Below are 16588 nucleotides of genomic sequence, written 5' to 3'. Positions count from 1 at the left end.
AATCTCTTTGTCAGAAAAGCTTTTTCTGTCATCCTGACTTAGTCTGGTGTGAGGAAGATATGTGCATGTGTTTACAATTGTTTTAGTATCAGTTTGTTAAAGGGCTGCCATGACAGCCATTCCTAGAAAAACATGGTAAAGCTTCCACAACTTGCTTTCTGCTAATCCTGGAATGTAGCAACTTGATCTGGGATGAAAATGTTATTTCTCCTGACTTGCTCTGGAGTAATCCATAGATATACTGAAAAAATCATATTTTAATCTCTTTAAGGAGCACTGTCCATTGGCTTGGGGAAATATAAACATGTTCGATTACACAGACACTCTGGTATCTGGGAAAATGGCTTTGAATCTTTGGGCAGTACCTCATGGGCTGGAGGATTTGTTGAATCCTATTGGTGTTACTGGATCAAATCCAAATAAGGTATTTGCATGCCAGCTTCCTCCTTAAGAGTGCATTTTCAAAATATGCTTTATTCTTGTTGCTATCATTCAGCAGAAAAAGTAATTTGAATTCCCTTGACATAGGAAACTCCATGCTTAGAGCTGGAATTTGATTGGTTTAGCAACCCTGTAAAGTTTCCAGATATGACAGTGATAGAAGAACATGCAAATTGGACAATTTCACGGGAACTGGGATTCAACTACAGCTACGCAGGGCAGGTAAGGCAAACTCCGCCTCCAGGATTAGCTATTCAAATATGAAAGTATTATTTACTACTTTATTTTACTCAGTGTATCAGTGACAAAACGTTTTATACGTCCTCATTAATTGTAAAATCAAAAAATCAAATTTTTGTTGTGTGTTTGGTAAAATGGGCAATATATTCTCCTTTCTTTATATGACCAGTAAAGTGTCCCAATGCTTCACTGACCAACCAAAACACTCCAAAGAGAAACTGTTTTACTGTGTTTTTGACATGTTTGTATCACTAATTCGTGTGTTAAACTACTTAGTTTAACTTTTTAAAAGTTGCATTTCTTTTTCAGTGATACTGTTTTACTTTGTTGCAGTTTCATGGTTATAGTTAGGCTTTCCTGTGTAACACAAAGGTGCTTAGAACTCTTTCCTGTCTGCTTTATGGGGTAGTTATGACCACAAGCACAGGCAATTTCGAGGGAATTGATGGACATACACATGGGTGTAGTCCTTTATCTCACTTTTTCCACAAACAGAGCTTGTGCATTACAATTGGCTTTTTGGTGAGGTTTGGAGCTTTCTTCAAAGCACTTTTTTGGATGATGAAAAGAAGTAAAAACAGAAAAGCAGTAAAGCTAAAAATGCTCCTTATTTAAAGCCAAGGCTGTGAAATTGGTTGGTGTGTTTTACATTTCTTCTGGAGGCTGGTTCAAAGCCTTGTGTTTGCCTAAGAAGCTCTGTGCTTTGTGTGAAGAGCTCTGTGGTGGGAGTTTGGCTGTGCTGGAGAGCATGGAGGTGGCAGGAGCTTCCAGAGTGGGAATTCTGGGGGTGTTTGCAGCAGTCCTGTCCCAGTGTATCCTGAACAACAGGCTGTGGGCATTGGATTTCTCTTGACACTCATCAGGATGTCCATCATAGAGTAACATTTCTGCTCTTTTTGCTGTGACTGAGCAGGATCTTAATAAATGCTTAAAGGACAGTTGTCTTCTTGGTAAATAACATTCCCCAGCCTCTCACATGGGCTTCTGTACTCTCAGCTCATTGTTTTGTTCCATCTGGCACAAAGGAAAAATGGTGAGGAGGATAAACTCACTTCACTAACAATGTAATTAATTTCTACTTGTAGCAGTTCTGTTTTCTGTGCTCTTTGGGGAATGTCTTACACTGTGATTTAATATTTTCCATCTTCCTGTTATTCAGGCATTCCTACAGCATTCTACCCCTTATTTACCTGTTTTCATCCCACATGTTCTGCTTTTTCAGTTCCAATTCCTTTTCACTTCTTTTAACAGTTTTCAGCAATCCCAAGCTGGGGTCAGAAATGACTAGTCTCACTTTGTGCTGCATTGTGTCATTCATCAGATGTCAACTGCTGCTATTTCTCCTCACAGCTCATTTAGATGAAATGTGCCTCCTCTTGTGCCAGCAGTGACTAAAAGCAGTTGTGCAGATCAAAGACCTAGTCTTTCATCTTCTTTTTAAATTCTGAGCTCCCAGTTATAACCAGTGGATACAGCAAGATAGTATTGCATGACACAGGCTGTAGTGGTTGCTGTGCTGTTCAAATACTGTATTTCATGTGTGTGGTTTGGCAGTAGGAGTTGTGTGGAGGGCTAAAGTGCCACTGTCTCTGCAGAGTAACAGAATAGCTCGGGATAGTGAATTAACAGAGAGTGACAAGGAGCAACTGCGAGCCATTTGTACCCGAGACCCTTTGTCTGAAATCACTGAGCAAGAGAAGGACTTCCTCTGGAGACACAGGTATTGCAAATCAAAAACCAAACCAAAGAAAAAACCTTTTTGGCATAATCAAACTTCACCCCATTCATTCCAAATTTGTAATGGGTTTTGCTCCCTTTTCTTCCGTGCTGAGGAATTGTGTTTTACACAAAGCTTGTAAAGTGTTCTGCATTGTGTGGTTTGCTTATAATCCTCTGGAGAAAAGTAAGTTGTTGAATGAGCTCCCATTTTCCTTATTACTGCAGTTTTACCTGCATGGATGGATCCTGACAGCACCTTGCTGACAAAGGAAGAAAAAGGTGCAAGGCTGTGGGGACATAGTTGATGGTTATCAAAGCAAAAGTGTTGTTCAGTACATGCAGCTTTTTTTTTTTCCTCTTTTGCAGACACTATTGTGTGAATACTCCAGAAATTCTACCCAAATTACTTTTGTCTGTCAAGTGGAATTCTAGAGATGAAGTGGCCCAGGTAACATAAAACACTGAAGAAATGTTAGATTTTGAAGAAGTTTTAAAATATGCTATTTTAAAGAAAACTTCTGGAAGTTAAAAGCATATTATGTGTGCATGATACATTGAATGAATAGTTGGAGTTGCCACTATGATTGACAGGTGTCTTTGGTCCATAGTTCTGGATCTTTAGCTCAGTCTGGTCTTAAGATTTCCTCATGCTGGCATTACTTGAATCCCTCTTATGCTGCCAACCTGTCAGTTACAGTTAAATGTGAGGCTTTGTTTTCATTCTTTTTAGAATGGCTAAAACAACAAAGTCAACAGGCAACTAATACCAGATTGTTGATTGAGAGGAACAGCAATTAAACAGCTTCTACTCAGATGTAGTTTGTGTCTGACAATGCCTTCTAATGGCATTAAATCTAATGTGTTACAGCTTCTTCCTGAGCAGTGCAAAGGTGTAATGTGCTTGTTCTTCTTGCCCACAGATGTACTGCTTGGTGAAGGACTGGCCCTCAATCAAACCAGAGCAGGCCATGGAGCTGCTGGACTGCAATTACCCAGACCCCATGGTGCGAGCGTTTGCAGTTCGGTGTCTGGAGAAGTCCCTGACCGATGACAAACTGTCTCAGTACCTAATCCAGCTGGTGCAGGTACTGAGCATATTTTGGCATGTTTGTTGTCTTGTGTATATCCAGTGATCACAGACGCTTAAAGTACAGCAAAAGTTAAGTTGTTGTGAAAAAGAGGTCATCAGGAGTGTGTTTGCTTTGCGGATTATTTAGGAAGAGGTGAAATGTTAATTTTTCTGTAGTGCTGTGGTTTTGCTTGTTGGTACTTAAATGCCAGCATTCTGCAGAGATGCAAGACTGTTCCACCAACTGGAACAGGCAGCTATTTCAGCTGTCCTAACATATGGGAAAGGATGAGCAAAGCATCTTCTCAAAATTTTGAGCAAATTGAGGCTAAAATATTTGGTAACAGTAAAGCAAGCATCAGATGGTAAGTTCCTGAAATAGAGGCAGCCAGTGAACAGTTGGCATATATTGTTTAAAGCCCAACACATGCAAATATTAATACCAAGATCAGTCATTCCAGAAAAAAAAGTAAAACATACATGGCTTTTTATTTAACTGCCTTTAATTTGTATATTGTTCACAGAAATAATGACTGTATCTGTTGGGTTTTTTTTATTATTTTCTCTTTATACTTATCTAGGTCCTGAAATATGAGCAGTATTTAGATAATCAGCTTGTGAGATTTTTACTCAAGAAGGCACTGACCAATCAAAGGATAGGACACTTCTTCTTTTGGCATTTAAAGTAAGCTTATTATCATGTTAAGGGGTGGTGGGCTTCCTATTTGCTGTAAATGATTAGTTGTTCTAAAGGTTTGACATACTAAATGTCCTTTCTTAGAAAAACATTACCACTTTAAATAAAGATTGTGTTATACTGGTTAAGAGTTTGAATACATAGTTTGGTGATAGAAATCATGCCTTGCAGTTTCAAAAGCTACTTAATAGTACTTGGATTTGTACTTGGTTTTTATCTAATGATGTTTATTCTGAAAACAAGGTAGTCTGAGACTGCTGAAAGTCTCCCATATTTAGCTGCCTGATGCCCCATCAATTTTTCCAGAAAACTTTACAAATATATGAGACCTAAAGAAAGCCACCCAATCCAACAAGGTAAAGCTTTGAAAATGACTAGTAAAAACTTTATTTTTACTTCCTTATTAAAAGCTTCTTATAGAGCTTGATAGCTTAATCTGCAACATATTGGGTTGTACTAGAGGTCACCTGAAAATTCTGTGCTAAGCTGTTGTAATCAGACCAGAAATAGAAGCAAGGCATCTTTGCTGTACTCTCAGTTTTCTACTTGCCTTGGTGTCATTAAGGATAAGGGAGGGGATTGTTTGAGGGATGTATTTTAGGACTCTATGAAGATGTCACAAGTAGAGCTTCATTTTTGGCACCTCTAAGTGGTCTTGTCTCTAAGCTGTAACTGTTCTTCCTCCCTGTGTAGGTCTGAAATGCACAACAAAACTGTCAGTCAGAGGTTTGGTTTACTTCTGGAGTCCTACTGTCGAGCGTGTGGAATGTACCTGAAGCACCTGAGCAGGCAGGTGGAGGCCATGGAGAAGTTGATTAACCTCACAGATATTCTCAAGCAGGAAAAAAAGGATGAGACACAGAAGGTATCAAAAGTGCTGCTGCTGAGTCACAGGAATTACTTTGATCAACGAGGAAAGTTTTAATGCTAATTTCAGTAGGTGCTATGTTTCCTGGGGAGCTGCAGTGTTTTCTGTGCAATGCCATTGTCTAGCTCTCAAGGCAACAGAACTAAAGTTAAAGGTTTCAACTTGTGTAATATGTAGCTGTGCTGTACTTAGATTAGAACTGTGCAAAACCATGCTTGAAAACCAAAGCTAAAATCTGATACCTGATTTACATGTAAATAATGTTCTCAATACCTGAATGTTCTTATTGATCAGGTGCAGATGAAGTTTCTTGTTGAACAAATGAGACGGCCAGATTTCATGGATGCCTTGCAAGGTTTTATCTCTCCTCTTAATCCTGCCCATCAACTGGGAAACCTTCGGTATTGTATCCACTTTTGAAATTTGTCTAGATGCTTAAGTAAATGTTTAGTAATGGTAACAATAACAGTGTTGAGGTTGACTTTTAACTTAGTAAATGTCAGTATCTCCAAAGTGCACTGAATAGAATTTGTAGCAGAATAATCCATAAAGAATAGTCATGTCAATCTAATGGTTTAACAAACCAGGGAACAACATCACCTTCAGTTGTTCATTTAAGGTGCCAAGAACTTCAGTCCTTTTTCCAGTTGTCAGGAGCTCATATTGCCGAAGGAATATTTACAATATTCCCTTAGAACACAACCTTTCTGTTGGTCTTGGCAAACATAGCATTTAATAATTTAAGTTTGAGTCTGAAAGTGAAAATGGTGGATTGTCACTTATCTTTGCTTATTTAATTTGGTGCTGGTTCAGAGGTTGACCAACACAGAACTTAGCAGGGAGAACTTAGCAGTATTAGAGAAATATGGTACAAGGATCAAAGTATGCCTATTTCATAGAAATCTTTCTCTTTTAGGCTTGAGGAGTGCAGGATAATGTCATCTGCAAAAAGGCCGCTGTGGTTGAACTGGGAAAACCCAGATATTATGTCTGAATTGTTATTTCAGAACAATGAGATAATATTTAAAAATGGAGATGGTAAGGAAAGATAAGTGTAATTCAAAAGCTACATACCTGTCTCTTTTCCTAACCTTTCACTTAGTGTTTTTTAAAAGCTTATAAAATACATACATTAAAAAAAAATAAATCAGCTGAGCAAAGCTATTTTCTTTTCCAGAAAAATTAAGCATAGACAGATGAGTCTTTATCTCAGTCAAGTACAAATTTTATATGTTCTAAGATGCTCAGTCTGTCAGGGTGGAACATGATACTACTTAATATTTGTTCTTTTAAACTGTAAATGTCTTCAAGATATTACAGATGTGTAAACTGTGATTCCATTGTCCTAGTTTTAGTGTGTGTTTTTAAAATCACCACTACAAGTTTATTCTCATTTTTTACTACTTAAAACTTGCTTTTCTGTACTGAGGGAGCAAAATCTGCACAAAACCGTGCAAACCTTATTACCTTTACATGCATTTAGACATAGTTTTGGAGGGAAAGGGAAAAGTAAGATCTAACCAAAGATTCTGGTTTACAAAATTTGCAAACTTAATGTGCTTGACTATTTCAGACTTGCGTCAGGACATGCTAACACTTCAGATAATTCGAATTATGGAAAACATCTGGCAAAATCAGGGTCTTGATCTTCGGTAAGCATTAGAGGTCATTCCCAAGTAATGTTGATCTTAATGGTTTTGGCATTAGTTTGTTCCCAGATTGCTTCTGTTTTCCCAAGGGTAATAAATGCTATAAATAGACATTTTTTTTGTTAACTAAACTACATAAGATCATATTTGAAAAATACTTAATTCTCATTCAAGTGGGTCTGAGTGAGCTGTGTACAAGGTGCCATAGCCACACTGTGGCCAAGTGATTGTGTTTGTAGGTTTGGCTTTGAACAAGGTGCCAAACCCTCAGCCCTGCTGAGCAGTGACTCTTTGTAGTTGGTATCTTCACTTCAGTCCACACTTCCCAGTCTGTGTGAGCTTCTCCACCTCCAGACAGTCTGTGGGTGCAGCAGCTTCGGCAGGGCATTCAGGATAAACTGTTCTGCTTCTGGAAAACTGTTCCTAGACAGGTTACACCTTCAAATTTGTGTTTGCTGTGTGGTACATTTTTAGGTGGGAATGAAGGGAGCTGCCTGTGCACTTTCTAGAAAGCCCCAGTTTTCATTTCCTTATCTAGACAAAAGGACCTGTTGGTTTATGTTCTCTCTCAGGGGACACAGTTTTGTCTCCAGTACTGTAATGAGTGGCATAATTAAGCCTTTGTCCAAGAATGGTTTGCAGAATGGTTACAGTTCCCCATGTCTTAAAGAGTAGCCAGATAGAGGAATCTGCAAAAGTATATCCTCTCCCACCTCTTGCCACCATTCTCTTTAAAGGAGGAAAAAACCCAACAAAACAATGAACCTTTGTCTTCCAGGATGCTGCCCTATGGTTGTCTGTCAATCGGTGACTGTGTGGGACTCATCGAGGTGGTGAGGAGCTCTCACACCATCATGCAGATTCAGTGTAAAGGAGGCTTAAAGGGAGCACTGCAGTTCAACAGCCATACATTGCACCAGTGGCTCAAGGACAAGAACAAAGGAGACATGTGAGATTGCCTGTCACCTCTTTTTCTTGGCCATATGCTTCTTTTTGATTGAAACTTCAAGACAGCTGAAGTTCATTAAGTGCAAGATTATGTCCATAACTACATCAATATGGTTATGGTTTTGTTGTCTTTTTTACCTGTCCTTGTTTGCTCTTTTGCAAAAGAAAAATGCATGTCTGTTTATTCGAATATCTAAGGGAAGTGTCTCCTTTTTTGTTGGAATAGGTATGATGCAGCTATTGACCTGTTTACACGTTCTTGTGCTGGCTACTGTGTTGCCACCTTTATCCTGGGCATTGGTGATCGCCACAACAGTAACATCATGGTCAAAGATGATGGACAAGTAAGAGATGTTTACTGAAATCCTACCCTAAGGTCATCCTCACTTTGGTGTGAGTTTGTTTTGGAAAAAAAATCTATTGGAACTATAACTAAATGATCAATTTTACTGCAACTTCATTTAAACAAGGAATTATTAATCTTAAAATACCTTTCTGTCTCTCCAAGCTGTTTCACATTGACTTTGGCCACTTCCTCGATCACAAGAAGAAAAAATTTGGTTACAAAAGAGAGCGTGTGCCATTTGTCTTAACACAAGACTTCTTAATAGTGATTAGTAAAGGAGCCCAAGAATGCACCAAAACAAGGGAGTTTGAAAGGTGAGCTTTCTTTTATGCATTTAACCTCCAGTCTTTCATACCTAAAATGCACTTTAGTACTGGTGACCTTTTGAAATCTGAAATGTCAGTAGCAGTGACAAAAATGGCCCAATGAGCTCACATAAATTCGAGTTGAACAGTTGTGTGAATTGCAGATGGAGTTTTAGACTAGAAAGCCTGTCTTTGGATGTTTGTATTAGTCTGACCACTATTAATCCTTACACAAATTAACAAGTAGGAGAATGAGTGCATCTTCTCAGCTACATTATGGTGTTCTTACTAGATGCTTTTTTAGCATCTGGTTACCTGTAAAACTGTTTTGGAGCTGAAGCAGTGATAGGCATGAAGTAGAGCAATGCACTGAGCTTTTTTCCCCTGGTCTCTTCCAGGTTTCAGGAGATGTGTTATAAGGCTTACCTAGCAATCCGACAGCATGCCAACCTCTTCATCAACCTTTTCTCCATGATGCTTGGCTCAGGAATGCCAGAACTGCAGTCCTTTGATGACATTGCATACATTCGAAAGACACTTGCATTGGACAAAACTGAGCAGGAGGCTCTTGAGTACTTCATGAAGCAAATGAATGATGCTCACCATGGTGGCTGGACAACAAAAATGGACTGGATCTTCCACACAATAAAGCAACATGCTTTGAACTGAACTGACAGCAAAGAAAACAAGAACTGATACCCAGCTTTGTGGGTACTGCACTGTTAATACCTGTTAGCAGCAAAGACTGGTTGCATAGGAATTGCACAAACCATGAACAACATTAGAATTTATGGCAAGAAAAGAGATGAATTGTTCAGACAACTGTTGGAAAATGATGTAAAACAGGGTTTCAGATAGCACTAAAATTATAAACTTCAAAAATTAAGCTTTAGTACAATGTGTGCAGGGACCTCGACGAATTAGAGAGATGGGCAATCACCAAGTGTATGAAGTTTAACAAGGGCAATGCCAGATTCTGCACCTGCAATGGGGCAATCCTGGTTGTGTGTATGGACTGGGGAGTGAGGCTGGACAGCAGCTGCAGAAAGGGACCTGGGGGTCCTGGCTGATGGCAAGTTGAACATGAGCCAGCAGTGCCCTGCAGCCAGGAGGGCCACCTGTGTCCTGGGGGCATCAGGCACAGCCTGACCAGCTGGGCAAGGGAGGGCATTGGCCCACTCTGCTTTGCACTGGGGCGGCCTCACCTTGAATACTGCAGGCAGTTTTGGGTGCCACAACCTAACAAAAAATTAAGCTATTAGAGAGTGCCCAAAGGAGGGACACAAGGATGGTGAGGAGTCTGAAGGGGAAGCTGTATGAGAGGAGCAGCTGAGGTCACTTGGTCTGTTCAGCTGGAGGAGACTGAGCTTAGACTTCATCAAGGTCTGCACCTTTCTCATGAAGGGAAGTGGAAGGATAGGTACCAACCTCTTCTCTCTGGTGACCAGTGATAGGACTTGAGGGAATGGCATGGAGCATAGTCAGGGGAGGTTTAGATTGGATATTATGAAAAGGTTTTTCACCCAGAGGGTGGTTGGGCACTGAACAGGCTCCCAGGGAGGTGGTCACAGCCCCAAGCCTGACAGAGGTTTGAACACGGCTCTCAGGCCCAGGGTGTGATTCCTGGGGTGTCTGTGCAGGGCCAGGAGTTGGACTCTGTGATTATTGTGGGTCCCTTCCATCTCAGCATATTCTATAATTCGATGATTCATGTTATGCCTTAAGCTCAGAAAGGTAAACTTGGAAGAATGTTTCCTTCTCTCGTTTGATAAGATAAATTAGAAGGAAAAAGAAAATAGTGCTAGTGTGAACGTAAGAGTCCATCATGTCTTACCTTAGATCTGGTACAACAGGTGGAGACTGTGCTGGATTGTTAAGAATGGAAAGAGAATTCAAGTGATAGCAAATACTTAAATGCAGCATAGTTTAAAGGGAAAGACTTTGAAGCTCAAAGATCTAAAAACATTAGTTAGAGGACAGTGCCTTTTAAATGTGCTCAGAGGCATTAACATTTGTGGGATTTGGGTGGCCCTTCGATTTCTGGGTCTGTCATCTGCAGAGTTTCTGAAAGCAGTAGGAAATAGGCCCACTCTGTATGGTGTTTCTTCTGCTCGGTATTTCTAGGGGTGCAATTCATACTTTCACAAAGAAACTCCCTACCATCCCCAAAAACTGACTAACCTGGAAATTGAATGGTCAGAATTGGGTTTAGTGCAACAGAGAGCTGTAGTGTTCATCTTAGGTTTGCTTTAATCTAACTTGAACTGAATAGATTTTTTCATACATGTTTTCCAGAACCTAAAGAAAGGTGAGTTATTAAAATTATTGAAAGATTATTTTTTTATAAAGGCTATTTATATAATAGGAACTATTATTAATATATATTCTTTATTTACCTGATTTGTCCAATACTAACTCTCTTAATTTTGCAACCCAGTTCTATCTGTCCAAGACTCCCGTTTTCATTAACGTCACTGAAGGTGACCAGACATACTCCTAGGACCAAATTCAGCCCTAGTGAAAGAGGACACAAGTACCAGTGAAGTAGTGGGAATATACCCACTAAAGCCAAAGGTGAACTTGGCCTAAGTCTCTAAAAAAATTTTGGGAATCACTTTTCGCATTACTGAAGTGATACGCTGGCTATCCCAAGAACGCTCATTTAAACCCTCAGAATTTGGGTCTACCATTTCTCCTTTCTTCCTCCTTTGGAAGTGGTTGTTTAATCCAGTAAGATACATCAGAAATAGCAATTTAGATTTTCAATATGATCAATAATTAGCAGTTCAGCAGACAGATATGTTGGCTAGCTCAAAGCATGTGGAGTTACCAAACATTTTATAGCTTTGTCTGTTTCGTGTGTGTGTGTAATATATATTTGTAAATCTAGTTGTTGTCCTTTAACACAATTACAATGTGTGCAATCAATGAAATTGGCACCGTGTTTTGAAACTGTTCAGAGTACCGAGGATTTCAGATTGCCCTTATGCACAGCTTCAGGTAGGACTGTTTTTCTAATTCCTAAACAGGTTTTTTTTAAAGTTAGCAAAGCCCATAATAGTTCTGTGGGTGATGTTCACCCTAACATTTTAAACTTGCTAGATTGGCAGCACTTGAATTCCAGAGGTTTGGGGCTTTTGGGGGTTCAGCTTGTTCACTTGCAAACACACACCGAGGTGCCACTCAGAAAGTGCAATACCACATGTAATGTAAAATATGCTGGCAGTTGGTGTTAGACTAGAATATAAGCATATAAATAAACTGTACTTTGTGCAGGCTGTACTGATGAGGTAATGAGTGGTTAGCTTCATTTAGCAAATTGTAATATATTAAAAATGTGCAATCAATTACATTATGAAAGACTTCGGGGATTGTAAAGCCAAGGCTTTGGTGTTTCAAGACACTTTCAGAGTCAGCATCCTGCAGCTGATTACTGCATGCATGGATACTTGATGTTGGGGGGGAAACCTGGTTTTGTGAAAACTACAGAAGCTCTGAGAATAGTATGGGAAATGTGAAGTTTTATTTTCTTAGCTCTATGAAATATTTTGGAGTAGTCCAATAGACTTCCCATTGCTCTTTTTATTGACTGTTACATACTCCTTTTTGTTCATACGAATATTTTAACTCCTCCTAAGCTTGGTTGTACTTTCTAGAGCAAAGTTACCCTTGTATCTATTACTTTGCAATCAACACATAATAATGGTTTAGCTCTTAAAATGGGTTCGTTTCAGTTTAAGTTTAGTTCACAAAATCTGAAACCCTGTTGGCTATAATTCTTAATTTAACTGAGTAAAACTGTTGCACAGACATCACATTAGGTGCTATATTATCCATATTTATCTGGTGTTGAAACAATGCTTTACCTCGTTTATGCAAGAAATGGTCAGCCTTTTTCAGCCTGGGTGAAAAGATCAACTCAAATTTATTGGATGTTATGAAGCCAAATTTGTTTGTACTTTGCCCCTTCCTAGCCCTTCTGTAAATATGAGTATAAATATCTTTCAGTTAAGCACAGTGTTCTGCACCCTTTTTGCCCAGACCAAGGTATGAGGAGTCAGGCTCTGTTTCCAGAAGTTACTCCAATGAAATGTTGTGCATAAGCTGTAGACGTTATTATGAGAATCAAATAGTAAAAGAAAGGAAACCTCAGAGCAGTACATAATACAGTTACAATAATATAGACATAATACAGTTCAGGATAATTGTAGGCTTTCAACAAATTTTTTTAACGACTAGGAGAAGCTCTTGGGCTTCACCCAGTTCTTTGCATAACCAGGATGGGCATTTGGAAAAAATTCTGCCAGTGTTTCACAGAAAACAACAATCCTTTTCTCAGCTTCAAAGTGTTGAACCCTAATTACTGCAGTTCTGTGCTGATGTAACTTCACTGAGGACAGTGGAGGCACTGTTTGCATACCCTGGTGCAAATGAGAGGATGTCATCTGCTCCCAGTATCAGAAAGAAGATCTGCTTGCAGACCGTGAAAGCACTTGTAACTGAGTCCTAGTTTTTTACAGAAATACTTGGAATTTGGCTTATTTTTAACTATTCCCACTTCATGGAGATTTGAAAATTCTCCCTTTGTTCTAGGAATCAGATGCACAAAACACTAAAGCAGTTTATTTTGGGCTTGAAGTGAATCTGGGCACCTTGCTCCTGCAGAACTTCCTTGTAAGACCGCCAGAGCAAGGAGCCCAGGACTGGGCCATGTGTTTTACCACAAAGCATTAGGAAATGGTGTTTTAGTGAAATAAAATTTAAAACCAGTAACTTTTTCAGCTGTGAAACTGTGTTTGATATATTGACAGAACAGGCTGCTGCATTTTAGTTTTACTTAGAATTACATTCATTGCTTTCCTAAATGTAGCAGGAAAAGTACCTGTACTGATTTTATATATGCATACTTCTTTGTCTGAAAGGGTGCATTAGTAGTTTTTACATAGATGAAACAGACTTACAGTATAATTTTTAATTTTTTTTTAAAGGCTTTTAAATAAAACCAAAATTGTAGGTGGTTTGGCATCTGGTGAAAAAGATATGAGCCTGCATATTGAAGACAATATAGAAATTACCAGGTTTAAAAGAACTTTGTATGTAATGACCCTGCTGTTGGTGGTTTGGCAAGTTTTTTGTGGGTATTAATCCAACTTTCCTTTTCCTGTAAAGTATTAAATGCCCTTTAGTGGTCAGTTGCCCACGTTTGTTGACAATTTGAAGGTATTGTCTTTGCTTTGTCATTATATAACTGGCATGTTCAAATGTCTGTTCTTAATAGTCATTATGAATTCCTCCTGTTTTGCATGTCTGTACAGGTTGCAGACCTGGGCTGGACCCATTCAAAAAAAAAAAAAAAATCAGAAATGCCACTTGAAATTACTATTTTTGTTGATGTCTTTGACATCTTGAAAATACTTCAAGTTAATGAAAATGGTGTGGTATTACAGAAAGAATTGTAACTTGCTGCTTCTAGGGTTTTTTTTAACTTCTTTCACTTCTTTTAGTTTTACTTGAATGGAAGAACCACACTTGTTTTTTAAAAACACTATATAGCTGTGGATGTTGTTGCAGATTGTTGAATCCCAATTTAATTTTGCAATACATGTTTCATATAAATAATGAATTTGCATCTTTTTATTTTGCGCTGGAAGTTGTCTCAGTTTAGGAAAGGCTCTGTCTGTCCAAAATGATGTGTAGCTCACAACCCCTGCAGCTGGTATTGGTTTGGGGTTCTTTGTTTAGATTTACTTTTTTTTAACCTGTGTTAATGAAGGCAAGCCAACTGGAAACTGGCTATAGAAGTTCTCTATTTGCATACACTAACCAAACCCATAGGTGCTCTGCTCTGAGAAATTCTGATTTCACTTTATGCTGATACAACACTCACTTCATCGGAATTGCTCTGGATTCACAACAGCATATGAAATCAGAGTTAGGCTGTATGTATATCAGAGTTCCAGATTGTTTATTCCTATGATTCAGTATGAAAGGTTCTTTTAAGGAGGGGAATGTTTAGTAGCAGCCCAATTAAACACTTATTAATTTTACTTTGAAATAGTCTTTATTAACAAAGTAGCCTTTTCAGCTCTCCAAAAGTACAGTAATCTTGTCTACAGTCTACAGAAGTGTCATTCTTGACACTTCAATATTTTTGTTCCTTGCTAGCTTAAATATTTCCTCTTCCTACTCTTTCATAGCATACAGACCTGTTGAACCCACATTCAGGAAAAATCACTTCTTCATTTGCCATACAGTGTTCTGGACATCTGAGCTTTATGGGATAGACTCTGAAAAGTCTGAGGTCTTGCTGTGTTAGTGCTCCTGACTCAAAGCCAGAGGTGAATTCCTCTGTCCCTTATTTTCTCTCTCCAACACCCCTCTGGGACATGCCCAGAGCATAAAAACATCAAAAATATTTGTAAGAGAAGATCAGTTGAAGCAATGTTCTGCCTGTACTTTGAAGTTAGTGTCCCCACTGGTTTGTGTACTTGTCTTTTAAGTGTCCTTACTGTCACTTCTGTATGTGATGCAATATTCCTGCAGCAGAAGGAAGGCAAAAAATACACTATACTGTCTTGATTATTTTTGAAATTCTGGTGCCTGATTCCCAGTAGTTATTAAACTGCTTCAGGAGCCATTCAGTTCAGTGTAACTGCATTAATTTTGTCAGACTCCTGTTCCAGTCATAAAATTAATCACAACTAAACCTGACTTAATTGTATTGCTGAAGTCACTGAAAGCCTAATTCAGGCAGAAGGTGTTTTTTTCAAGAATCTTTGTGTCTGTTGTAGTTTAGTTAATTCTTGTGAGCCAAAATATGGATATTCATAGTTGGAATTTCATTCTGCCTTGTTTCTTTAACTATTTTTAATCTATTTTCAGGCTTTATTAATAATGCTCTATATCCTGAATTATCAACTGCCCCAGGCTGTCCAAAATTGTCTTACTGTTTCATTTGGGGCTGAGGAATGAAAATGAATATATGAATCTTCTTATCTTATAGCAGCTGTGGTCCAAATTCTTCATTTCTCATGTGAAGATAAATGTGTAATTCATTATCTGGGAGTATCATCCTTTCTCTTTAACCCCTTGCACTTCTTTAAGTTTTAACTGTGAATATCCACTACACTATGAAAATCTACTTCCCTGGTGGAGAGAAGGGCTTTAAATATATACGGCTGCAGTCTGAAGTCCTGGATTCTTGGGTTTGAAATTTTGTAAGTATTGTTGTCATTGTAAATGGCAACACAACTGCAGAATTTTCACAGAACCATTGAGGCTGGCAAAGACCTTTGGAGTTCATTTAGCCCGGACACCCTGTACAAAGCAGAGTCAGCAATAGAACAGGATGCCCAGGACATTGCCTAGCTGGGTTTAGAGTCTGTCTGAAAAAGAACCCACAGCCAATTTTTTTTCATAATGTTTATATGAAATATCTTCTATTTCACTGCCTGTTGTCCTGTCAGTAGGCACTTAGAAGAGCTTTGCCTGTCTTTATTTCTCCCTACCAAGTATTTATGTACATTGACCAGATGCCCCCAGGCTTTCTCTCTGACCAGGATCCCAATCCCAGCCCTCTCCTCTCCTGTGCATCCCCTTGGCAGCCCTTCATGGAGCCATTCCAGCACATTCAGGTCAGGTTTGGACTGGGAGCCCAGTGGCCCAGGGGTGGCCTCACCAGTGCTGAGCAGAGGGGCAGGCTCCTCCTAAGGCAGCCCAGAGCCTGTTGGCATTTTGGGTACAAGCAGAGCCCAGGAGGGCGTCAGCTCTCGATGCTTCTGTGTAACTTCACTGAAGCTGAGAGCAGTTGCCTGTCTGCATCAAAGGGAAAGTTAAAAACCCCACCAGTGCTTTAATTATCTTTTCAAAATGAGACAATTACCTTTGAAATAACCACTACTGGGGCGGGGGGGATGTTGCCATGTGTGTATCATTCTGTGATAAAGGTCTGTGGTAAAGTAGGTAGAAAGCAAGACATTTTTAGTAATAATGGGCCAAAAAGTATTTAAGATGCAGCAAGATGCATGTATTGTCATACTGAGAATAGTCTTGCAGTACTTTAAATTAAAAAAAAACACAACCCCTTTTTTTAACCCTTCTGCTGTGCTACTCAAGTAAAAAAGTCTGGCCTATGATACTTATTGTAGTACATGTTCATGGGAAACTGTAAAAAGTCTGCTTTTTATTTATCTTTGCGGTCTGTATCATGATGTTTATTAAAAAAAAAATACTTTTGTTTGGTTTTTATCACATTTTTGAGTGTTAATGTATATACTAACAACTAAATTAAAATGATATGGTTGGTA

The 16588-nt window shown here is 38.9% G+C and overlaps 1 protein-coding gene across 7 annotated transcripts in view; it reads left to right on the top strand.

Annotated features, from left to right (window-relative positions):
- Window positions 1–16588, top strand: part of PIK3CA (phosphatidylinositol-4,5-bisphosphate 3-kinase catalytic subunit alpha) — a 41265-nt gene extending 24677 nt beyond the window's left edge. For all 7 annotated transcript variants that reach the window (XM_072933476.1, XM_072933478.1, XM_030280539.4 and 4 more), the window contains exons 8-21: window positions 272–424; window positions 529–663; window positions 2277–2401; window positions 2767–2848; window positions 3321–3485; window positions 4051–4154; window positions 4860–5031; window positions 5329–5435; window positions 5951–6072; window positions 6608–6686; window positions 7462–7632; window positions 7858–7975; window positions 8140–8291; window positions 8681–16588. In XM_072933476.1, the coding sequence (XP_072789577.1) occupies window positions 272–424; window positions 529–663; window positions 2277–2401; window positions 2767–2848; window positions 3321–3485; window positions 4051–4154; window positions 4860–5031; window positions 5329–5435; window positions 5951–6072; window positions 6608–6686; window positions 7462–7632; window positions 7858–7975; window positions 8140–8291; window positions 8681–8951 (1956 nt within the window). In that variant the 3' untranslated portion in view covers window positions 8952–16588. The remainder of the gene's footprint in view (window positions 1–271; window positions 425–528; window positions 664–2276; window positions 2402–2766; window positions 2849–3320; window positions 3486–4050; window positions 4155–4859; window positions 5032–5328; window positions 5436–5950; window positions 6073–6607; window positions 6687–7461; window positions 7633–7857; window positions 7976–8139; window positions 8292–8680) is intronic.

The sequence above is a fragment of the Taeniopygia guttata genome, chromosome 9, assembly GCF_048771995.1.
Source record: "Taeniopygia guttata chromosome 9, bTaeGut7.mat, whole genome shotgun sequence".
Taxonomy (NCBI): domain Eukaryota; kingdom Metazoa; phylum Chordata; class Aves; order Passeriformes; family Estrildidae; genus Taeniopygia; species Taeniopygia guttata.
Note: the sequence above shows the minus strand (reverse complement) of the source record. Positions and strands in the feature narration are given on the sequence as shown.